This window comes from Drosophila pseudoobscura, chromosome 4 (assembly GCF_009870125.1).
Source record: "Drosophila pseudoobscura strain MV-25-SWS-2005 chromosome 4, UCI_Dpse_MV25, whole genome shotgun sequence".
Taxonomy (NCBI): domain Eukaryota; kingdom Metazoa; phylum Arthropoda; class Insecta; order Diptera; family Drosophilidae; genus Drosophila; species Drosophila pseudoobscura.
Window position 1 is genome coordinate 23,900,423 of NC_046681.1, and position 23,780 is coordinate 23,924,202.

At 47.3% G+C, this 23,780-nt stretch overlaps 3 protein-coding genes across 3 annotated transcripts in view; all 3 read right to left on the bottom strand.

The window, feature by feature from the left end:
* Positions 1 to 3,860, bottom strand: part of LOC4817323 (probable G-protein coupled receptor CG31760) — a 38,925-nt gene extending 35,065 nt beyond the window's left edge. Inside the window, exon 1 of the mRNA XM_033379587.1 lies at positions 3,773 to 3,860. The gene's annotated coding sequence lies outside the window, so the exon portion shown is untranslated. The remainder of the gene's footprint in view (positions 1 to 3,772) is intronic.
* A 5,029-nt stretch (positions 3,861 to 8,889) lies between these two features.
* On the bottom strand, positions 8,890 to 22,477 carry Gr33a (Gustatory receptor 33a). The gene is made up of 5 exons (XM_001356725.4): positions 22,306 to 22,477; positions 21,807 to 22,243; positions 21,186 to 21,620; positions 9,380 to 9,845; positions 8,890 to 9,319 (listed from the first exon to the last, which is right to left on the bottom strand). Exons 1-5 carry the CDS (start codon positions 22,447 to 22,449, stop codon positions 9,233 to 9,235), a joined length of 1,569 nt encoding a protein of 522 aa, XP_001356761.3. The 5' UTR covers positions 22,450 to 22,477; the 3' UTR covers positions 8,890 to 9,232.
* On the bottom strand, positions 12,231 to 15,693 carry LOC117184088 (uncharacterized). Its single transcript, XM_033380248.1, has 2 exons — positions 14,569 to 15,693; positions 12,231 to 13,576 (listed from the first exon to the last, which is right to left on the bottom strand). The coding sequence occupies exons 1-2, from the start codon at positions 15,670 to 15,672 to the stop codon at positions 12,359 to 12,361; spliced, it is 2,322 nt and encodes a 773-aa protein (XP_033236139.1). The 5' UTR covers positions 15,673 to 15,693; the 3' UTR covers positions 12,231 to 12,358.
* Positions 22,478 to 23,780: the final 1,303 nt, after the last annotated feature.

The window sequence follows — 23,780 nt, forward strand, 5'->3', positions numbered from 1 at the left end:
TCACAAATTTAACCCGAAATATGTGCTGGCGATTTTTAAAAGTATTTTCTATTGTTTTTGAGATGAGCGAAAGTTCTGCCTGTTCAATATTTAAATGTGGAGTGGATTAAAAGAGCTTAGTCGGATGAACAAGTTTTCAATGAAATGGTCAAACAATTCCCGGGATATTTAGATAAATTCTTTAATATGTTTTTTGGTTTTTTTTATGTGGGAAGTGTAGCTGCATAAAAGGAGAAAAACATGTGAAAATTAATGGATAAAATGCAGGACTATATGGATATACCCATATGGCCAGAAACATAGGCTTTTTAAAAAGATTTTTTTGTTGTTTCAAAAAATTCTACAAAATAATGCAAAAAAGTTTTGTTTACAAAAAAGGCATATTTTGCAGAAAATTTATTAGTTTATCGGTTAAAATTGATTTTCTTTTAAAAACTTTTGAAAACTGAAAAGTTTTGGCCTTACTCCGCCACTGTCTGTATTTTTTTTATTGTAAGCTCGAAATCTGTATTGGCTCTACTACTAAATATTTAAACACTAATTAAATCATCCATAAACCCAACTTAAATCCAAATAAACATACAAAAGAATTAAATATAATCTTCAGTGAAAGAGAACCAAAAAACTCCGCAACAATAAATGCATATTTAATGCCAAGTTTTGGCTTTCTAAGCCCCAATTTCCAATTTCCAACCAAAAAGCAAACCAGTTCTAATGGCCGGAGAGTGCAAGGCTGCAGCATTGTGTGACCCCCTTGCTTCCTGGGAGGGGATGCTGGCTATCGCATGCCTGCACTCGAGTCGGAGTCTTGCAATTAATTCCCAACTTTCGGCCACTGCTGCACTTTGCCCATAACTAAGCATCAGTGGAGCTATCTCCGAGGAGCTCTATGTGGCTGTATTAACGTTAATAATGAAGGCAACGGGGAGGGCCACGGGGACAACGGAAGTTGATGGAAAACTTTCGAATAGACCAGAGAACTTTTTAAATACAGTAAAATGTGCCAAGGGCCTCGAAGGGCAGGGAGGGTGGCAGGGAGGGAGGTCAGGGGGCAGGAATTACCAACAGCTGAGCTTAAATATTTATGAATATTTATTAGCCGTGAACTGTCGCTTATTAAGGATCCTAATGGCAGCAGGAACTGGAGGCAAGGCGGAAGTTGGACCTGTTGCCGCCGCCTCATTAATGGAATAAAATTTCCGTTCGGTTTGCCCCGCCGCGGCCGGAGGCAAAGTTAATTACAATATTTCATTGCTTCTGTGGTGCATGAAGGGGAGGGGAGGGGGAATTTTATTTCTTAACAAATTGCCAACGGCACATTAAACGCAGAAGAAGTGGAAAAGTAGAAGAAGCCGGTACAAATGGAGGAACAGAAATGCAAAGCAATTTGTAGTAAATAAAAAAAGCTGAAAGTTAAAATGGCGCCCAAATACGCCAAGCAAACCGGAAGGAAAACTTTTCACACACACACACGCACGAGAGAGCACCAGAGAGAGAGAGAGAGGGGCACAGATGGGCCTAGACATTGACAGGACACACGGCAGGACTTTGATTTTCATGACCAAGTGATAAGGAAAGGAGAAAGAGACTCCCCCCCCCCCCCTCCAAGAGGTGGAAGCTATAGAAAGTCGCCTTTGCCGAATACAAAGCACCTTTAATGCCCTCAAAAGAGGAGCAGAACGAGTAAAGACAGGGAAAAGCTGGACATGGGAGAATGCCAAGACTAAGACAAAGAAAAGGCAACAATTATTGAGTAAAAGAAAGCACAAAAAGTACTTTTGGATTGCACAAGTCAGTAGATTATTAAAAAACAGAAGAAGAACAAACTAAACACCAAACTGGGATAAAGTGAAAGTTGGAGAAACAAATTAAAGCCAAGAGAAAAGTAATAAGCGGAGGAATGCAAGGATAAAGCAGAAGCCAAGAATGTTTGAAAAGAGCAAGGCTTTAATATGAAAAAAGAAAGTTAAGAAAGGGAGGGGAAAGGGTAAAGGGTAAAGAGTATTGCATAGAAGTCCTATGAAGAAACTTAATAATCTCTAAACAGTCGATTCTCAAGAGGAAGGAAATCTTTCGCCCAATGGAATAAGAAATTATATTAAAATAGTGAGAAAATTATAAAATATTTAAAATAATAATATTGATAATATAATAATATTTATAATATAATAATATTTATAATATAATAATATTTATAATATAATAATATTTATAATATAATAATATTTATAATATAATAATATTTATAATATAATAATATTTATAATATAATAATATTTATAATATAATAATATAGAAATATTTAAAATTGAATAATATTTAAAATTGAATAATATTTATAATTGAATAATATTTATAATTTAATAATAATACAAAATCCCCTAAGAGGTGAATTTTCAATGACACAACAATTTAATTGTAATTCAAGAAAGAAAAACAAAGTCCTTTGCAGAAAAAATATCTAAGATATAAAAAATAGAGGAAATGAAAAAATCTTCAAGCAAAGAAAACGAAGAAAAACTTCAACTAAAGCAATAAAAGAGCAGAAGATGAAAATGCAATAAAATGGTAGGAAATGAAAAATGAATGCAGAAAAGATAAAACAATGAAATAAATGATGGCCAAGAAAGAGAGATTTAACCTAAGGTCTCAAGCGGTTCAGAGACCATTTTAATGACAAATTGCAGCAAGTATTTTTGAGAGAAAGACATTTCAATTCAAAGAGAAATATATTTGAAGAACAAACATTCCACAGGCATTTTAGTGAGGCATTTCAAGGAGCTCAAAAGACTATAATTTATGTAGTGCATAATATTTAGAAAATACGAAGAAAATGTGATCAAATTGATCTTATATACAAGCAGGATCCAGCTGATGATAAACAGTGCCTTTTAAGGCTTCCAAACAAACACGAAAATAACCCAAAGAAACCCAATGAAATGCCATAATTTAGACATCGCCGAAGCGTCGACGTGTCTGTCCCTCTCCTGGCTGGAACCGTCTCTACAGAGACTCCCGGCAGAGATTTGAGATCTGTACACCCCCAGGCATCCTGGGAACTTCTTCCTTACACAACAAGCCCCCAAAATACCCCACAGAAATGCCTCCACATCGAAGTCGCCGAAGCCTGTCCTTCCCTCTGCTGCCTGGAGCCTTCTCTTCAGTCTCGTCAGAGTTCGATCTCTGTACAGATTGAGAACTTCTTCCGAAACGAAATTGCCCCACTGAAATGTCGACAACAGCCACTCATCATCGAACTCTGGGCATCGCCGAGGCGGCAACAACAACCTGTAAATAAAGCTCGAAGGGGCAGACGGACGGACGGCACACCGCCACGCTGCTGTCTAGGTGGGATTTATGTATTTCTTTTATATTCACAGGTCCTTTCGGTTTTATTTCTTAGACTTTTGGGGGCAGACGCCCACACGGCGCCAAACGGCGCAGCCTGCTCGGCTCTGGTCTGCTCTTCGCGGCTCTTCTCGATGGTTATTCAACGGCGCCCAAGTCCTGGCTTGAATTCTTTTGATTTTGAGTTTTTAGACATTTTATTTTGTATTTTGTTGTTGCCTGTTTTTCAAGGCTAATTGGTTGAGGGAGGGGGGGGGGGGGGGGGGGGGGGTTCTTTTTTAATTGAAATTTGCTGATGGCGCCCGCACGGGTTCCGTCGCTTTTCATTCGAACAAAACAGAACAGTACAGTACAGTGAGGCTTCCCACCCACACACAGCGCACACCCACACACCCACACAGAGGAGAGCTAGAGGGAGACAGACCGTTGTTCCACCGATAAGTACCGTTATGTTTTGGTATCGCACAACCGACGCTTTCGCAACTCCGCCACGAACTGTTCCGTTATCCACGGCTGCAGAGTCCCACGAAAGGTCCGTTTCGTGCTTTTGCGCTCTCTCGGGTGGCCTTCGTGTCCCATCTGTGTGTCTCTCTCTCGCTCTCGCAGGCACGCACTGCCTGCTGGCGCTGTGGCTGTTATCAGTTTGATTTGATTTCACTTGCCCAGAGTCCTCGCACAATTTGCCATGGCTTGGGCCAGGGCGAGGGGAGACAGAGAGAGAAAGAGAGAGAGTGCGTTTTCAAGGATGCTTGCTGTGGGCGACTGTACTCACCACACTTGCCTGCTCTCTCTCTCTCGCTTTCTCTATCCCTCTCTCTGTCTCTCTCGGGTATTGCTCGTTTCTCCTTCTGACAGACACCTGTAGTGTCGGTCGGGTGTCCTGTGCTCTGCTCTGCTCTGCTGTGCCGTGGCGAAAGCTTTCTTTCGCCCGCCCGTCGATGGCAATGTTGTCATGTTGTTATTGCAAATTTGCATACACTAATAATCATAATCTGCATTCTCAATGATGTTTTTGCATTTCATTTGTGTGGTGATCGAATTACTGTTCATTTTGTCAGCTCAATAAATGCAATAATTTTAATTTGATTTATTTTATATTAAATTAAATACATTTCTACATATATAGGCTTTAATCGTGTCGGAATGGGGAATTAAAAGGGGTATTACAAGTGGTATTACTCGAGTAGTCCAGTAGAGTTCTTTAACCCCGGAAATTTCTTAAATAAAATTCAGTTTCATTTACAAAATTAATGCTGAGTGCCTGAAGAATTAATTAATTTATAAACCTTTGACAAAATCGACTCTCTTACTGGAAATTTGTAGCGCAAAAACTACTTTTCTGCTGCGGCTTGGTATTTGTTGCAGGATTCTGGAACGGACTTAGCTCAGGCAGCGGGACGTGATAGAAGACGAGTCATAGGTGAAAAGTGAATTGAAACCCCCCGCTTGCCCTATGTCTGCGGAGCGTCATGAAAAACCACGCCATAGAACAGCTTTTTGGTCCCTTATGCCACATCTTGGATTCTATAGTCTTTGGAATATTGTTTTAAGATTTCAAGATCCAATATTGGTTTGGAAGAGCAAAAGAAAAGCAGTGGGGAATATTTTGCATTGTATTGCATAGTTTTGTTTAATTTAAATCGAAATAATGACAAAACAAATTCAATTCCTTCCCCAAACAACAGAAATAGTTATCCCCTGTATCGAATACCTGGTCGCCCTGCCATCGACTAGCTTCTAAGGAAAAATTACACTTATTCAGGCAAAAGAATGCTTAAGTTGAAGGTATACGACATTTGATATGAATATTTCTATAATTCGACGCTTGAAATCAGCACACAAAAGTTAATGTTCAACTTTTTGTTCATATTTAGGTCACAATTTGTTTAAATATCAAGTTATCGATCTCAAAGCAACACTGCAACTGTGCCCCATGCCTCAGAGAATGTATCGATGCTCTGCTCCTTCAGCAGTCTCTCTCTCTCTAACGAAAATAAATAAAACTTGAACACAATTTAATAAAAGGTCCTCTAAACAATAAAAAGAATGAAAGGCTTTCAATAAACCCCACTTTTATTTAAAGAAGCTTTTGCTGTTGCTTTTGCTTTGGCCTCAGCTTTGTTGCTTGTAGCCCGACCTCAAGTTGCCGCCGCCTTCGGAATTCATTAACAGCCACATTCCACATTTGCCAAAGTCGCAGACAGACTTCTTATCCGCACATCTGTGGTTGCTAAGGTGAGCTATAAATGAGGTTAGCCCCCGAATGGGGTATAAATAAGCGCCCTAGCACACACGCCATGTACACAGATACAGATACAGATACAGACACAGACAGCCACATGCTGGGAGCAGTGGGAGGTCTTATCATGGACCCTCCACCGACTGGGCATTGCATTTTTAGACTCAATTACTCAAACAACAGCAAAAGCAACAAAAAGAAAAGCAAAAACAACCTGTTGGCATTTGTGTGCTTTCCCTTTGGCAGGCCCCCCTCTCCCCGCCCCCCCCCTCTTTTGGCTCCATTTCTTAACCCTCACGTGCCCCTTTATTAACCGTTTCAGCGTTCAATTTGCCACAGTCTGAATGAACTCTTAAAAGTGCCCTGACATTTCACTGGGGGTCACGTGGCTCGTGCGAACCCTCCCTCCTCCCCCTCCCCCCCTGGATAGGGGTCGTCCTTATTTATTCGAAACTCTCTGTGTCGCTCTCTCTCTCTCTCTCTCTTGCTCTCTATTCCTTTCTCCCTCCTCGAGTCGGGTACCCAAGCAACAGTTGACGTAATTTGCAGGTAATATGTGGGGCCTGGCCTGTTGCTTCGGTTTTTTCCCTCCACCACAGACATTGACCAGAAAGAAAACGCTACTCCATTTCTTGCTCCCCATCTTCAGGTTTTTCTTCTCGTTTTCGTTCTCTCTTGTGTCGGCACTGAGAAAAAAAATATGAAAAATATAGAAAAATATAGAAAAATATATAGAAAAATATATATAAATATATAGAAAAATATATATAAATATATAGAAAAATATAGAAAAATAGTATATTCGACGAACGATGGTTCTCGAGACTATTTGGAATTATTTAGGGTACGTTTTGAGGCCAAATTTCGTGATAATTTTCTATAGGAAAACTGCTGTGGACTCCGCTGTTACACAGGACACCCCGCAGGTAGCTCTGTTAACACGAGTGGAACGGGAACAACAAGTCGAGAAGTCAAGCACAGCAGCGCGGAATAGCAGCAGAATCCAGATCTTGCCGAGAACGGCCTCTGTTAAGAGCAGCGCTGGCACTCCTGTTAGCTGTCAACAGAGCTGTCTCTTCTGTTAAGGGCTGACAGCGCTACCACTTCGTTTCAGTATTAACAGCGCCAGACTCCTGTTAAGTACCAACAGCGCTGGTCCCCAGTTAAGTGTTAACAGCGTTGGAACTCCTGTTAAGTAAGAACAGCACTCGCCAGCTTAAAGTGCTAACAGCGCTGTTGTGTGCTTAGAGCGCTGTCACTCCTGTTAAGTGTTAACAGCGCTGGGACTTCTTTTATGTATTAACAGCGTTGTCACTCCTGTTAAGTGTTAACAGCGCTGTGGTGCCAGCTCGCTCTCGCTTTCGCTCTTTCGTGTTTTTTGGTGCGCTCTTGCGATCCACACGGCGCTCACCGTTTAATGAGATTTTAAGCTAATTGCTGGTTACGATTCCACTCTTTCCCGTCACAATCTCTTCCGTCTTTCTTATGCCTTTGCACATATAAATATCCACGAAAATATTAGACCTCTTATTTTCTACATTTTGCGGACTCGTCGCTAGATAACTACGCTTCCAACCGCCTCCTTCAATCAGCCTCAAAAGACTCGAATTTGGGCATGTGATGAGGATTTTCTTCATATTTTTAAATATTTGATAAATTACTCTCTTATGGGATTGAATTCTAGTTCACTTAAGGATTATAATTATTTTATAAATAAAATACACTCAAAAACAAAAAAATCCCTTGGAAAGGGACTTAAGTCCTTATTACTTAATTATTTTATTTTACTAAATTTTTGTTTAATTTAGTTATAGAAACCAGAAATTATACGGCAAATATAGAGTAAAGAATCTCTGTAAAACCATTTTCTTTCAGTGTGTGTGTGTGTGTGTGTGTGTGTGTGTGTGTGTGTGTTTCCTGCACAAACGATCCAATCGAGTCAGATATTGATTTATGGTATCATTCATGGTGCGCTTGTCATTCAAACCATGCCTCAATGGAGTGTAATATAAAACACTCACTTTGTCAAGCACAAAAGAGTAAAATATATAGAGAGAGAGAGAGAGCGAGAGAGAGAGGGAGAATGGAACGAGTAAGAAATCAATTAAATTTGACACTTTTTCTATGCCCGAACAGAATGAGAAATTAATTAAATCTCCTTGCCCCCTGCCTCCGCCTCCGCCTCCTTTTGCCTGCCATGTCCTGTCTTCTGTGTCAAGTAAATTGATTGGAACCAAACCGAAATGCAATTTTAAACCAGGCCTCCCTCCGGCCCGAACATTTCCATGGCTCGATAAGGACCAAAAGCGGGGACAAAGAAGGAGAAACATATTTCTGCACACATTTCCTTTGCACTAAACGTGATTGAAAGCGGAAATTGCTTCATGTTCTTTTTTCACTGCATCTACCAGCCCCTCCCACGCCTCTGCCCCGCCTCCCTGTTGGACTGCCTTTCTTCTCTCGTTTCTGGCTTCCGTTTGATGGCCGCAAACTGTGCAACTGTGCCGCCAGAGTCTGTCTGACTGACTGATGACTGGCAAATCGTGTTTTTCAATTGACATTTGCTAGAAATTGTGTTAGTGACCTCCGGCGCCGCCCAGGAGCGCCGCCAGCCCTCCTTCGACATCCTTCGCGTTGAGCCCAAAGTGTTGGATGATGCGATTATCGCAACGGGGCTCAACAGACGCTTTCGATGGCTGTCTCTTGGTCGTTGGTGTCCCTTCGATTTCCACCCATTTCCCAGCCAATGCCTTTGGTCACGGGTACTCTGGAAATTTGTTGTGGGTTGATTCGAACTGGGGAGACGATTGGAAGCGGGAGCTAAAGGTCTTGGATAGGTTGGATCACTAAAGGAATCGCTAAGGCCTGTAAAGGAACACATGATGTGAATTTTAACGTCTAGTAATTTTTCTATAGGCTTTTGTGATCCCTTTAAGATTCAAACCTATCTAAGAGATGCGTAGGATCGATAAATATTATTTAAAAAATATTAAACAAAGGAAAAACTTAACACATAACAGTATAAAACTCTGTCGTCTGTTTAAAATAAAATATTTATTCAAAATTGTGTCATTTATGCACTTTTAAGTTCTTTAAGTATTTGATACCAATATCATTGGGTTAGGTTAACCCGAACGGCCTTCAATGGGGCCAAGCAGAGTCTAGTAGGGCCTTTGGTTATCCGTATAGGGCTCTGAATAGTGGCTGGAGTGCTTATGAGGCTTGAAAGTCCTCGAGTATCGAAGTGTTTCAAGAAATAGTTCTCTGGACCTCCTCTTGGAGGCATCTTCCAGGAGCCGGGGCCCTCGTGAGAGAGCCAGGCCGTTGCAGAATAGATGTTCCAGGGTTTCGATGTCTACTAATATCATTTCTGTTAAAAATATCCTCTTCTGCAATCTCCATTCTCCAATCTTCCCTCATTTTCGTTCACTTTTATAGAGTATTCGCTCTTTGACGTTTTCCACAAAAATACTTTTTATAGATAGTTTTAACAAAAAGGAAAACGTACATTCCTGGTGCTAGAAAGTTAATGGAATTAAAATTGATGCTCGATAATTGAATCTACGGGGCTACAGGACTACAGGGCTGCAGGACGACAGGGCTACGGGGCTATAGGGCTGCGTGCCTGTGGGCCTGCGTGTCCCCTTATGACATGAGGCCCTCGTTCCGCAGGATGGCCGTCATGTCGAACTGCAGCAGGACGATTAAATACGATGTGGCGGCACTCACGGTCTGCAGAAGAGTTTATTGAATGGAAAGTGACCAAAAAAAGGGGCGGCAGGCAGAACTTACCGAAAAGATGAACGTGTAGTCGAGGGCGAACAGGCCGATGCCGTTGAACTGGAAATAGCCCTCCCAGTGCAGGAACTGCAGGGTGAACGATTTCATCTTGTTGTAGAAGAGATCGTTGCTCAGCATGAAGGCCGGCTTCTTCTGCATTATCTCGTGGACAATCATGGCCGACTGCTTCGAGTGGTTGTTGGCGTTGCAGCACAGCCGGAGCACGATGTAGGCCACCACCATGGTGGTGAAGCTCCAGATGACATACAAGTACGTCACGTAGTCCAACAGGCGGCTCTTGCCGCTCACAATGAAGTTCACCTTGGTCTCCAGGAAGATGCCGAAAATGCTGACCACAAAGCAGGCAGCCATGTAGGGCACGCACTGGGGACCGAATTCCCCGTTCGTTATTACACTGAGCGAAAGGATTTTGTCGTGCAGTTTGAACAGGTCCGGCAGATTGGCCTCGGAAGTGTTTCTGAAGGGATTCGAAGAACATAAATGGATTGAAAGGGTCAAATGGTTGGGATAGAATTTTGTTTACAAGAATCTTTGATATAAGATGTTTTTTTTGCATGAACAGGTGAGCGAATCGAATCGCTCACCCAAAACGGCCTGAAGGAAGCATTTTTACTGTTTGGAATCCAAAAATTGTGTTTTTTTCTTCTCGCTCACTCTCTATTTGATTTTCTGATAGAGAGAACGGGATGGCAAGTGGATAACCAGCTAAAAAATGGTTCGAAAAGACTGTTTACAATATTTCGAATGGGAAAAGAATTCTTTAAATATACGAGGATGATAACTATGACTTTGTAAAGTAGTGATCCTAGGCTGGGGTCAGTCTCAGTCTGCCCAGGGTCACCTACAGTTTATTTGTAAGTTGCTGAGACGTTGAGATTGGGGGGGGGAAGCGGGTCGTTGGCGCAGGGATCGCCGAGCCGCCGTCAACGACGGGGCCTTCGGGAGAAATTAGGGAAGGGGGGGGGGGGGGAAAGCGGCGTTGGGCCGGGCGGCGCGAAACTCACCCGAGACGCTGCACTCCCCGACTTCAGCAGGGTAAAACCCCTGTTGCCAAGGTCGAAGTGGGCCGCGGGTCCGGGGAGGTGAAGGAAAAGGATGAGGGGGGGCGCCTCTGTCGAAACGCGTACCACTTCTCACTCCAGCAGGGTAAAACCCTGTTGCCAGAGTCAGAGCGGGAGCGTAGTGACCGAGAACAGTCAGGAAAACGGGTGGGGAGGGGGTGGAGAGATGACCGCAGTCGGTGGTCCGACCAGAGAAAATAAATGGAAGCCAACGCGTTCTTAATTCTATGATCGAAGTTTTATTGGATTGGTTCCCCTCGCACTCCCTCCTACTCCTACTACTACCTTGGCCAGCGGCCAGCTCACCCGCGGATCCGGCGCCTGTGTTCCCGCAGCTCCTCCATGCTTTTCTCTCCTCTCTGGCGCGCGGCCGTTCAACACTTTTTTTTCTCTTCACTTCGACGTCCGCGACGTTCCGTCTTCGCTCACTTCCCAGAATCGACTCCTTCTCTCGCTACGGTCGCTCGACGTTCTCGCCACGCCTCGCGCTCGTTTTCGGGCCAACGGGACTTTTCCGAAAGAGATCCGCTCTGCTGCCGGCTGAGCATGGCTCTCTCTCCTCGCCGTCTTCTTTGCGGTTGTTCCGTGTGAGCTGGCCGTTTGGCGGGATTTCGGCTATGCAAAACATAACTAGCTTATTTACTACTATAGCATATGGTTGTGAGTAATCCAATTATTAATATTATTATTATTATTCTCGTTACTATGTGAGGGTCCCAGTATGGGTCCTCACACCCTCTCCTTACTTCGGGGGGCCCGTGAGCGAATAGTCACTTTGCTCGTCTTGCTGATGTGGACCTGGAAGAAGGTGTTGTCCGCCTCTGCCAAGAATCGGACATCTTTACGCCGCGGGTTGACGAGTTGTGCCAGGAGCCGGGCTTTCAGGGTGTCTGGCAGCCGGCCGTCGGGCGTACGTACTCTCCAATCCGCCTCCCCAGTCACCCAACGAACGGCTGGGTTGGGGGTCGACGTTTCTGGTATCTCCGGACGGCCGCCTTCGGGATGTAGGATGGCGTCCAGATCGCAGGCGTCCGGTAGCTCTGCGTCTTCGGTGGCGATGTCTTCGGGACGCAGGATGGCGTCAAAGTTGCTGACGGCCGGTAGTCCTGCATCTTCGGTGGCGATGTCTTCGGGACGCAGGATGGCGTCAAAGCTGCTGACGGCCGGTAGTCCTGCATCTTCGGGGGCGATGTCCTCGGGACGCAGGATGGCGTCAAAATTGCTGACGGCCGGTAGTCCTGCATCTTCGGGGGCGATGTCCAACCCGTCTATCCGTTCGAGAAGGTTGAGCGTATCAAGGGCCCCGAAGAGTGCCGGAAGCGGTGGCTCTTCCCAGCGGAGCACCTCTTTTTCGAACTCCGTCGGCTCGAATTGCTGGCGGTATCCGCGTGCGGTGGCACCTGGCAGCCCGTCAGGGATAGTGATGGCCTCTGCCCCCTCGTCGGGGCTCGGACCCGGAGCGGTGTAGTCGGCTGCTTCTCCTACGGTGGCGTTTCCAGGGCCCTGCGCGTGCTCTTCGGCGACCTGGTCGGGGTTGACCTGGCTGGGGCCCTGAGCATGGGTGAACGTGGCTCTGGCGGCGTTGCCAGGGCTTGGGTCCCTGTACGTCTGGGCCACGTCTCCTGTAATATTGACGTGATCGGGGTCTGAATCGTGCCCCTCGATGATCTGGTCGATGCGGGGCCAGCTTACGACGTCGCCGCATAAATTTTCCCAGCTGAGGACCTCTGGGTGGACTTGGAATTCTCGTGGAGTGGGGCGAAGAATCAGTTCCTCGATGATCTCCCAGTCGACTGGGGGCTCCTGCCTGGCTTTTGTCGTAGTTCTCCGACGGCGGGGGTCTCTCGCATTCGATGAGCTGTGAATAGGAATGGACTTGTTGACTACAGGCAAGAAATACTTTGATACTCTATGAGTGCGGCGGAGCGGTTATAGACTTAATGAGAATCTCCAAAATGTCGGCCTTGGTTGGTCCCTTCGGTGCAATCACGGTTGCGGTTTGCCCTTGAAGGAACAGCCACGCCCGCTTCGTTTGGTGCGTCGTTCTTCGAAGGATGTCCGGGTCCCGGAAGCGGATGTGTCCAGGAGAAGCGGCCACGCACGCCTCGTTCGGTGCGTCGTCCCTCGCAGGATATCCGGGTTCCTGAAGCGGATGGGTCCAGGAGAAGCAGCCACGCACGCCTCGTTCGGTGCGTCGTTCCTCGCAGGACATCCGGGTTCCTGAAGCGGATGTGTCCAGGAGGAGCAGCCACGCACGCCTCGTTCGGTGCGTCGTTCCTCGCAAGATATCCGGGTTCCTGAAGCGGATGGGTCCAGGAGAAGCAGCCACGCACGCCTCGTTCGGTGCGTCGTTCCTCGCAGGACATCCGGGTTCCTGAAGCGGATGTGTCCAGGAGGAGCAGCCACGCACGCCTCGTTCGGTGCGTCGTTCCTCGCAAGATATCCGGGTTCCTGAAGCGGATGGGTCCAGGAGAAGCAGCCACGCACGCCTCGTTCGGTGTGTCGTTCCTCGCAGGACATCCGGGTTCCTGAAGCGGATGCGTCCAGGAGAAGCAGCCACGCACGCCTCGTTCGGTGCGTCGTTCCTCGCAGGACATCCGGGTTCCTGAAGCGGATGTGTCCAGGAGGAGCAGCCACGCACGCCTCGTTCGGTGCGTCGTTCCTCGCAAGATATCCGGGTTCCTGAAGCGGATGGGTCCAGGAGAAGCAGCCACGCACGCCTCGTTCGGTGTGTCGTTCCTCGCAGGACATCCGGGTTCCTGAAGCGGATGCGTCCAGGAGAAGCAGCCACGCACGCCTCGTTCGGTGCGTCGTTCCTCGCAAGATATCCGGGTTCCTGAAGCGGATGGGTCCAGGAGAAGCAGCCACGCACGCCTCGTTCGGTGTGTCGTTCCTCGCAGGACATCCGGGTTCCTGAAGCGGATGCGTCCAGGAGAAGCAGCCACGCACGCCTCGTTCGGTGCGTCGTTCCTCGCAGGACATCCGGGTTCCTGAAGCGGATGTGTCCAGGAGGAGCAGCCACGCACGCCTCGTTCGGTGCGTCGTTCCTCGCAAGATATCCGGTTCCTGATTGGTTTCGTCTCTGTGTATCCGGGGTGTCAGCATCGTCGTGGCGGTTTGAGTAGATCTGCGTTGTAATCAAGATTGTTGTATATTGGTTCGGTCAGGGTCGTCTTCACTGTCCGTCCTGATCTGGTCGGTATTTTCGTCATCTTCGTCGATGGTCGGGTAGAACGCCTTCAGGTCGTTCAAACTGGCTGATCGCTGCTTACGTCCGTTTAGAACCTGTAATCGGACGAGATTCGGAGAGAGAAACTTGGTCACCCGGTATGGTCCCTCGAATTTCGTGGCCAACTTGGAGGCGAAGCCTTCGGCTGCTTTGGACAGAGTGTGGCGACGTAACATCACTTGGGATCCAATAGCCGGTTTCCATTCCCTACGGCGGAGGTTGTAATGTCGTTTTTGCTCTTCTGATGCTTTGTCGCAGTTTGTTTTTGCGATTTCGAACACCTCTCTCATCTGTCGTGCCCTGGTCTCCGGGTCGGCGATGCTAGTTCCCGTTCCTGGCGTAACCTCGTCGTACAAGGCGCCTGGCAGTCTTGGCTCGCGACCTTGGATCAAAAACGCGGGGCTGAATCGCGTCGAATCGGACACGCTTGAGTTGATCGCGAGCGTGATTTCTGGCAAGAGCTCGTCCCAAGTGTTCTGTTTTCCGTCGATGTATTGCGCCACCATCGTTTTAATTGTTCTGTTCGCGCGTTCTGTTGGATTTTGTTGGGGAGTGTACGGGGCAGTATGCTGAAGTTCCATCCCTAGCCTTTTGCAGAATCCTTTGAACGATCGGCTGGTAAACTGTGCCCCATTGTCGCAAACGAAGGTACGAGGGGTACCAAAGCGGCTTAGGATTCTTTCTCGGAATGATCTTTCCAGGTGTGGCGTAGTTGCCTTGCGTAGAGGCACCAGTTCGACCCACTTACTAAATGCGTCGAAGAAAACCAGGAGGACGGTGTTTCCATGTTTGGAGCGGGGCAACGGCCCAACAAAGTCGGCGCATAACACGCTGAAGGGTTCGTCAACTTGTCTGGTGAACATTTTCCCCGCCGGTTTGAACTGGCTCACCTTGTATTTTTGGCACACTACGCATTGGCGAACGTATCTGGCGACTTCTCGGAACAGGCCTGGCCAGTAGTACTTTTGGGCGACTCGTGTGCTTGTTTTTCGGATTCCTAGATGTCCGGCCGTCGGGTGGTCATGGCATTCTTTTAGTACGCGTCGTCTATGTTCTGCAGCGACGCAGAGTTTCCATGGGGTGGAGTCTTCTTCTTCGGGCACGGTGTGCAGGCGCCGATACAGTTGTCCACTCTCGCTTCGGTAGTCTTCATATTTGCCCGGCTGCTGCCTGATTCTCGCCAACATTTTCCTGATCCACTTGCACTGTGACTCCTCCTCCAGAGCTTGATGTAGTAACTCCAATGGTTGGCGGGAAAGTGCATCTGCTACCACGTTCTGCTTCCCTCGGCGATAGCGAATATCGAATTGATATTGCTGCAGCTCCAAAGCCCAACGTGCTATCCGTCCAGTGGGGTTGTCGATCGAGTTGATCCATTTGAGGGCGAGATGGTCCGTGATCACGTCAAATCGGTATCCTTCCAAGTAACAGCGCAGCTTGCGGATTGACCACACTATTGCCAAGCATTCCTTCTCAGTAACGGAGTAGTTCTCCTCGGCTTTGGACAAGCGTCGACTCGCGTAGGCTATTACTCGTTCCTCGTCCCTTATCTTTTGTGTAAGGACGGCTCCTAATCCTTGTTCGCTAGCGTCGGTTTGCAATGAGAATTTTTCAGAAAAATCAGGGCAGGCGAGGACCGGCGCTTCAGTTAACCTGATCTTCAACTCCTCGAAGGCTTTCTCCTGTTCTTCCGACCATTTCCATTGCCGATCTTTCCTTAACAACGCCGTCATGGGTTCTACTATTTCGGAAAAGTTGGGTACAAACCGCCGGTACCAGGAGGCCATACCGATGCATCGGCGAAGTTCCTTGACACCTGCCGGGGGTTTCAGGTTGCGCACTGCGGCGATCTTGTCAGGATCCGTGTGTATGCCGTTCCCGCTGATGACGTGTCCTAAATACTTCAGTCTGCGTTTGAAGAAGCTGCATTTGTCCTTGTTGAGTCGAAGATTAGCCTTGCGCAGCCGCTGTAGAACTGTCCCAAGATGCCGCATGTGGTCCTCCACGGTATGCCCGATGACGATAATGTCATCAAGATAGGCGAATGCGTGTGGTTCCATGTCGGGGCCAATCACGCTATCCAGTGCTCGCTGGAAGGTCGCGCCGGCGGAGTGAAGGCCAAAAGGCATCACTTTCCAGTGAAACAATCCGCGGCCCGGCACGGTGAACGCCGTGCACTCGCGGCTGGTTGGGGCAAGCGGAATTTGCCAGTAGCCGCTCTTCAGGTCCAGGGTCGATATGTACCTGGCATCTCTCAGCTGTTCCAATATGTGTTGAATCCTGGGGAGGGGATACGCGTCGGGGATCGATCGCGCGTTCAACTGTCGGAAGTCTATGCACATCCTGATGTCACCTGTTTTCTTGCCCACGAGGACAATTGGGGCGCTATGTGGACTCTTCGAAGGTTCAATCTGCCCTTCCTTAAGCAGTTCGTCGACCTGTTTATTAATGACGGCTTGCATAGCGGGGTTTTTTGGATAATAACGTTGTTTTATAGGCTTGTTGTCGCGCATCACGATGGTGTGTTCTGCAATGGGGGACACTCCGCTGAGGCCGTCGAATTGTTTCAGTTCCTGTTGCAACCATTCGGTGATCCGGGGTTCTAGGGGTTCGTCGTCTTCGGGCTCGAATCCAGGGGCCAAAACGTCGGGCAATTGGGATATACTCACGGTGGCCACTGTTGCTCCCTGTGTCCGTTCCCTGGTGCGCCTACGGCGGGGCCCGTTGTCGCCGATGTCGGGCTCGAATCGCACTCGTTTCTTGGATCGCTGCTGTACCTCGTGTACCCGGAAGGGGTTTTTCAGCATGGCTCTGTGGTCGAGGCCGGGGAGCGCCGATGTCCATCCGGGTTGGTATCCTGCCGGGGTCGAGACCTCGCCCGAATTCCTAGAATTCCTTGAAGAAACGGCCACGCACGTCTCGTTTGGTACGTCGTCCCTCGCAAATTTTTCCCACCTCACCATCATGGATCCCAGGGGATCGGCCACGCGCTCCTCGTTCGGCACGTCGTTCCTCGTCGGTTCTTGATGCTGGGCGACCCGGTCTCGGCTGAGATTCGTAGGTTGATCCAGGCGGGCTGGGGATCCTATGTCTTGAATCCTGGTATCATGGCTGTGTTTAAATTGCAGGCGCAAGGGGACTCCTCCACACTGCAGGGTCGCGTCTATTCCGCATAGGAAATCCATCCCGAGGAGGACGTCATCCAGCACGTCTTTCATTACTAGCACCGGCATCTTTACTTGTTGATCTCCTAGTCGTATGTCTGCCATCAGCGCCTGAGTCAATTCCCGGAGGGACCCATCCGCCAATCTGATCGTCGTTCGCACCATCGCTATACTCTGTCCGTTGTCCAGCTCCAGGGCTTTGCGTTCGCTAACGAAGCTCCGTGTGGCGCCTGTGTCCAGAGTAGCGAGTAGGTCCTCTCCTTCCATGGTTACTTGCGCGCGAATTCGTCCTCTCTCCAGCCGCAGGGTTCCCTTTACTGCCTCGGGGTGGGATTGGCGGTCTTCGCCCGGTCCCCTGCCGAGTGAAGCGCCTGTCCGTTTCCCGACGAATTCCTGCGACAGCATTCGATGGTGCGTAGCCCGCGACGGCCGCAGTCCCAGCAGTACAAGACTTGGGGCTGTTTACACTCCCTGGAAAAGTGTCCGGACCCGCCGCAGTTCCTACAAGCATGCTGCACGTCGATTATGGGGTCGGCGTCTTGGAGGATGGTTCCATTCCTGACATCCGGCTGCTGCGAGTCCGTCGACCAATCCCTCACCTGGGTTCTATCGTGCCGGAGATCCTGTGTCCTCGCGGCCGCGTGATTCCTTGGTCCTCGTTGACCAGCCGTTGGCCCTAAAGTTTCCCGCGGATGGGTGTCTCGTGCTTGGTTCGCGTAGCCCGTGAGCTCCGACGGTCCCTTGTTACGCGTCACCTCGAAGTTCACAACCAGTTGCGTTAATTCGGAGAGAGAATCAAAATCTTTTCGTCTCGTAAACAACTGGTATTCCGGGAGCATGTTATCGTATATCCTTTCCAATTCCTGAGCCTCGGTGTATCCCGCGCGCTGCATCATTAGTCGAATGTCCACGAGGTACGTTTTAAACGCTTCTTTTGGTCGTTGAAAATGGGTTCGGATCTCGTCTTCTAGCCGTTGAAAGTACCGGGGAGGCAAAAAAAACTCTGAAAACTCTTTGCGAAAGGTCTCCCATGGTTCTCCACTAAGGCGGCTCGTTCGAAACCAACTCTCGGCCCGACCGGTCAACAACACGAGGATTCCTTGTGATAAGTGGCGTAGATCTATCTTATAAGTGGCTGCCCTCTCTTGCACGTGCTCAAGGAAACTTAACGGATCGCCGGACCCATCAAACACGATTCCCCAGCGGACCATTTTCTCGGTGATCGCAGCGTTAAAATGCTCTTCGTTCCAGGTGGACCCCTTCGTTGGTGGGTCCTTGCTACCGTGCAGGTTTCTCTGCGCGGCACCGACGTCGATGCCATGGAGTAGGCTCTCTGCCGGCACAGCGGATCCCGACGCCACGATACTACGGCTACTGGCGGGTACGACATCATACGCAGCCGGGGGATGGGGTTGTAGGTTAAGAGGCGCGAGTGTAGAAGGGCGGGGAGAAAGTGGTTTAACCTCTGGAGTCACGGCGACTCCGTACTGGGCCTCCAATTCCTCCAACCGAGAACGCGCCGTACTTGGTAAATCGGCCGAGTTTGCGAAGGTCGCGAGTCGACGTCTCAACTCTTCGACAGTTCCAGCGCTGTCTAACCCAAGCTCCGCGGTAATCATCTCCAACTCGTTCTTGCGCCTGACCGAAATCCACTTGACTCCCATGCTGAGTTGGTCCGGGTCACTGTTGCTGCACGTGGTCTACGATCAAATGTCTGGAGCGTCGCCCGAGGAGTCGAAAAACGTAGCTAAGGACGCGGCGAAAGACGGGGCTCTGAATCCTTAAACGGCGAGGACGCGTGCGAGGCTATTCGGTAGTGAATTACCGGTGGGCCGTCTTGGTCGTGGGCCTGGACACGGGGGCTGGCAATTAACACGCGCTTGTTCAGGGGTACTTCAGTCGTTGGTTTCTGCAGGATTGTTCCGGTTAGAATCCGTTGGTTCGTGTTCAGTTTCGGGGGGAGCGCGAGGTGGACAGAAGACGCGGGGATCGCTGTCTTTCGCACGTTGTATGCTGCGGGATAGGGACCACTGTATGCTGCGGGATAAGGACCACTGTATTTTGCGCGTTGTGTACTGATCGAAGGCAGGGGATCACTCTGTTTCACACGTTGTATGTTTGACCGAATGCTGAGGATGACTGTCTCTTGCGTTGTATACAACCCGGCTTATATTGGGTCTGGCTGAACGGCCGAGCCTCTGCCGACGTCGACGTCTCGGAGTCGGCCGAGAACACCACGCGAGAGAGCCGCGGGCGAATGGTTAGGTAAATAGTCGAAGATCGGGGGGTGCGGGTAGTATGAGAAAGGGATAATTTCATGTATTATACTCGTGGGTCGTTCGGCTCATGCCCGCCGCCGACGCCCAGAACTGTTCTCCGGTCTTCACCCCCTCTCTCCCCACTGAGATGTAACAGAGGTCTGGCTGCCCTTGGCTCTTTCCCCACTGTACCGGGCGCTATGATCCCGCATGGTTTTGCCTGAGGATAACGGGGACCACAGAATTTTCGTTCTGCTTTGCGTGCTGCTTCGTCGCTGGTGTTTCGCTTGGATTTTTTTTTTCTCTTTCTGCTGGACATGGGAAGGGCATCGCTATGCTTTGCTTGGCTGCGGGCTGTACTTTCATTCTGTCGTTTTCCTCTTTCCCGTTCTCTCCTCTTCATTTGCCGACGGCTAACGGGGATTGTACAGCTTTTCAGCCACGCTTTGCTCGCTGCTGGCCTGTACCTTCGTATCGTATTTTCTTATTGATACCCTATAAATTTCTCCTCGGTTTGATGCGGCGCTACCTACGCGATCTACTTGTGGGTCTTTAGGCCACGAAGGGTGAAATCCCCCCCAGAAAACTATCGTTTGAATTGTCTCAACAGTCCCTGCTCGGGCGCCATCTGTAAAGTAGTGATCCTAGGCTGGGGTCAGTCTCAGTCTGCCCAGGGTCACCTACAGTTTATTTGTAAGTTGCTGAGACGTTGAGATTGGGGGGGGGAAGCGGGTCGTTGGCGCAGGGATCGCCGAGCCGCCGTCAACGACGGGGCCTTCGGGAGAAATTAGGGAAGGGGGGGGGGGGAAAGCGGCGTTGGGCCGGGCGGCGCGAAACTCACCCGAGACGCTGCACTCCCCGACTTCAGCAGGGTAAAACCCCTGTTGCCAAGGTCGAAGTGGGCCGCGGGTCCGGGGAGGTGAAGGAAAAGGATGAGGGGGGGCGCCTCTGTCGAAACGCGTACCACTTCTCACTCCAGCAGGGTAAAACCCTGTTGCCAGAGTCAGAGCGGGAGCGTAGTGACCGAGAACAGTCAGGAAAACGGGTGGGGAGGGGGTGGAGAGATGACCGCAGTCGGTGGTCCGACCAGAGAAAATAAATGGAAGCCAACGCGTTCTTAATTCTATGATCGAAGTTTTATTGGATTGGTTCCCCTCGCACTCCCTCCTACTCCTACTACTACCTTGGCCAGCGGCCAGCTCACCCGCGGATCCGGCGCCTGTGTTCCCGCAGCTCCTCCATGCTTTTCTCTCCTCTCTGGCGCGCGGCCGTTCAACACTTTTTTTTCTCTTCACTTCGACGTCCGCGACGTTCCGTCTTCGCTCACTTCCCAGAATCGACTCCTTCTCTCGCTACGGTCGCTCGACGTTCTCGCCACGCCTCGCGCTCGTTTTCGGGCCAACGGGACTTTTCCGAAAGAGATCCGCTCTGCTGCCGGCTGAGCATGGCTCTCTCTCCTCGCCGTCTTCTTTGCGGTTGTTCCGTGTGAGCTGGCCGTTTGGCGGGATTTCGGCTATGCAAAACATAACTAGCTTATTTACTACTATAGCATATGGTTGTGAGTAATCCAATTATTAATATTATTATTATTATTCTCGTTACTATGTGAGGGTCCCAGTATGGGTCCTCACAACTTTTCTAATAGTGTTGAAGCTGTCTTAGGACCGAATCTCGCCTTTAATTTAGTTAAAAATTCATTGCAAAAGTGGGTTTTGACTGAAATAATCATCTACAGTCCCCTCTTAATACTTTTTGTTTACTCTAATGTTTGTAGCAAAGTCTAAACCTTCCAAAACTTTAAATTTTTTAATATTTCAAGCTTTAACTTTTGATTTTTGTTTTTGTTTTGTGGATTTTAATTCGATTAAATTAGGAATTTAGATTGAATCTTCATAGCTGCACCTCTCATTCATGAATAAACTCCACTTTTAGTGTCTATTAAATTCCACAAAAATCCATCAGTTCATTCAGAAACAAAATCTACTCGCAAACGTTTCACATTTTGGAACAAAAAATGTCCCAAATCACGAATCAAACTTTTTGTTAGAAACCCCCACCATTTGTAGTAGTCAAACCTCGTCTCACCCTGTATTCTCGGCAATGGTGGCATTGTCATAATCAAAATCGTCCTCGTCCTCGTCATAGCTGCTATCCATTTCGTCCTCCTCGTTCTTTTGTTGGCCCTGCGGTGGCGGAGGCGGTGGAGCGGCCATTTGACGTTTCATTTCGCCGGACAACTTTTGCTCATTGCCAAACGATGGCCCTCTCGAGTCCATGGCCGTGGCGGGCGTTAGGTTCTTCCGCTCCTGCTTCTTGCCCTCGCTCTCGATATCGAACACGGTGAGCGGGGCGTGTCGGTGGCGGGCCTCCTGGTTAATTTTCTCGAACAATGTGTTGATCTGCTCGAAGCGCTGCGAAATGACGGACACATGGTAGATGAACTCGCCCTGGATGATACTCCCGGCCAGATAGGGGAAACTCGATACCATAAAGGGGATGAAAGCGTAGTTGCCAAAGGTGCTGCCAAAGGATAAGAAAAGGTGAGCTGTAAAATACAGGAATTAGTGGGGGTTTTCGGGGTATTTAATGCCAGTGTTTAAAACAATGATTGGAGGGGCTACAAAGGTCTCCAAAATGTATCCCTCAATCTATTACTAAACTTTAAAGCCAATACCCGTATGGGTACCCTACTTCATATTTACTCACAGATATAGTGCCCTGATATCGTAGTAGAGGGCAAAGGCAAACACACAGAAGAGGAACAGCCAGGTGAAGTGGTAGGCCACACTATGCTTCACCGCCGTGACCTTTACCCTGTCCATTTCGGCCACATGTCGACACCTCTGTATGACAGCATCGATGGCGTTCAGCCGCTCGTCGAACTGCAGAAAGAAGTCCTTGCGACGATAGAGACTCATCAGGGTGACTGTCAGATAGAGGAAGGCGCCCAGATGCATGAATAGGTTGTTGCTCAGGCGACACACACTGTTGCAGGCATCCAGGAAGCACAGGCCAAAGGCATGCGTGAGGTTGATCAGAAAGTAGCAGCCCAGATAGAAGACGGGCACCAGCAGCATCATCGCATAGTCGAGTATCACATTGGACTCCGATTGCTGGCGATTCAGCGGAATGAGACCTATGGCCTGTTCACGAAGAGGAGGGTTAAAGGAGGCTCTCAAAGAATTGTGGTAGGAAATGGTATTACCATTGAAAACCAGTTCATAATTTGTATCATTTTCGTGTTGTTTCTGGGGTATTCCCTGCTCTCAGTGCTCCAACGTTTCCCTTTCAGCTCACTATTTGTACTGAACTTGTCGGGTTGTCGTTGGTGGCCCCCAAAAGGGTTCATATTTACCTTGTGTACTCTACTCCATCAATTGTTTGGATAATGAAAACGCTACGATGGCTCGCAGGAGTGGGTGGATAATGCGCATATGTTTAAGATAAATATCTTCCGAGTGGCATGGCGCCTAAAATGCTTTTAGCTTATTAAATGTGGACTATTCCACACACTGTGAGAAATATTTGTGGCATCGATTGATTCCCAATGAAGTCTATTTGGGATTTGAGATATGTTTCTGGATTTCATGTGCCAATCAATACGGATTCAATTGATTATGATTAGCTTTTCTGGCTTTTTGACCTTAAAATTAAAACCTTTTTTTGTTGTTTTTGTTGTTGGCTTATTTTCTTGTTTAAACCAATCTAATTTTTTAAGTGTACTTTCACTTGTATGTGCAATTTATTGATTGATAATATTGCTGGCTCTTGCACACTGGAAAAATTGAAGCTTAATTGTAGGTTTCATGACATTAACTAGTTGATATCTAATAACAACCAAAATAAATTGTAAGTTTTTTTTTTGTATTCTTAAATTTGTATTAGTAAAGCTCTTTTATCCGATGAGATTATATTTTCAAATTTGTAAGAATACTAAGAACATAAATAAATAAAATATTAAATATTATACAAAAATATTATACAAAAATATTATCAAAAAGTATTAAAAAAAAAATATTATAAAAAATATTATAAAAAAATATTATAAAAAAGTATTATATAAAAATATTATAAAAAAATATTATAAAAAAATATTATACAAAAATATTATACAAAAATATTATCAAAAAATATTATCAAAAAATATTATACAAAAATATTTAAAAATGAGATTACAAAAATGAGATAAAATAAATAAAATATTAAATATTATAACAAAATATTATACAAAAATATTATCAAAAAGTATTAAAAAAAAAATATTATAAAAAATATTATAAAAAAATATTATAAAAAAGTATTATAAAAAAGTATTATATAAAAATATTATAAAAAAATATTATAAAAAAATATTATAAAAAAATATTATACAAAAATATTATCAAAAAATATTATACAAAAATATTATCAAAAAATATGACACAAAAATATTTAAAAAATGACATTAAAACACACCTGTTATATTCGATTTTGTATTTTCCTAGTTATTGAATTAATTAAAGCCTAGAATAAATGCAGCATTCTTTGTCCATAGCTCCAATCCGTACTTTCGAATGTGCTCAATATTCTATATTTGGCTTGTATTCGAATGCCCTTTGTTTTTATCGTATTATTTACTTATAATATACATATATGTCTTCTTGATAACATTAGTTGTTTGATTAGTTCCGAGTCTTAATT

Excerpts from the sequence above, each read along its gene's own strand:
- LOC117184088 (XM_033380248.1), bottom strand. The coding sequence starts at position 15,672 with ATGCGGCATCTTGGGACAGTTCTACAGCGGCTGCGCAAGGCTAATCTT. Across the intron at positions 13,577-14,568 it reads TAGTGTGCCAAAAATACAAG|ATCTACTCAAACCGCCACGA; the intron begins GTGAGCCAGTTC and ends ATTACAACGCAG.
- Gr33a (XM_001356725.4), bottom strand. The coding sequence starts at position 22,449 with ATGAACCCTTTTGGGGGCCACCAACGACAACCCGACAAGTTCAGTACA. Across the intron at positions 22,244-22,305 it reads TTATGAACTGGTTTTCAATG|GCCATAGGTCTCATTCCGCT; the intron begins GTAATACCATTT and ends CTTCGTGAACAG. Across the intron at positions 21,621-21,806 it reads GATATCAGGGCACTATATCT|CACCTTTGGCAACTACGCTT; the intron begins GTGAGTAAATAT and ends ATCCTTTGGCAG.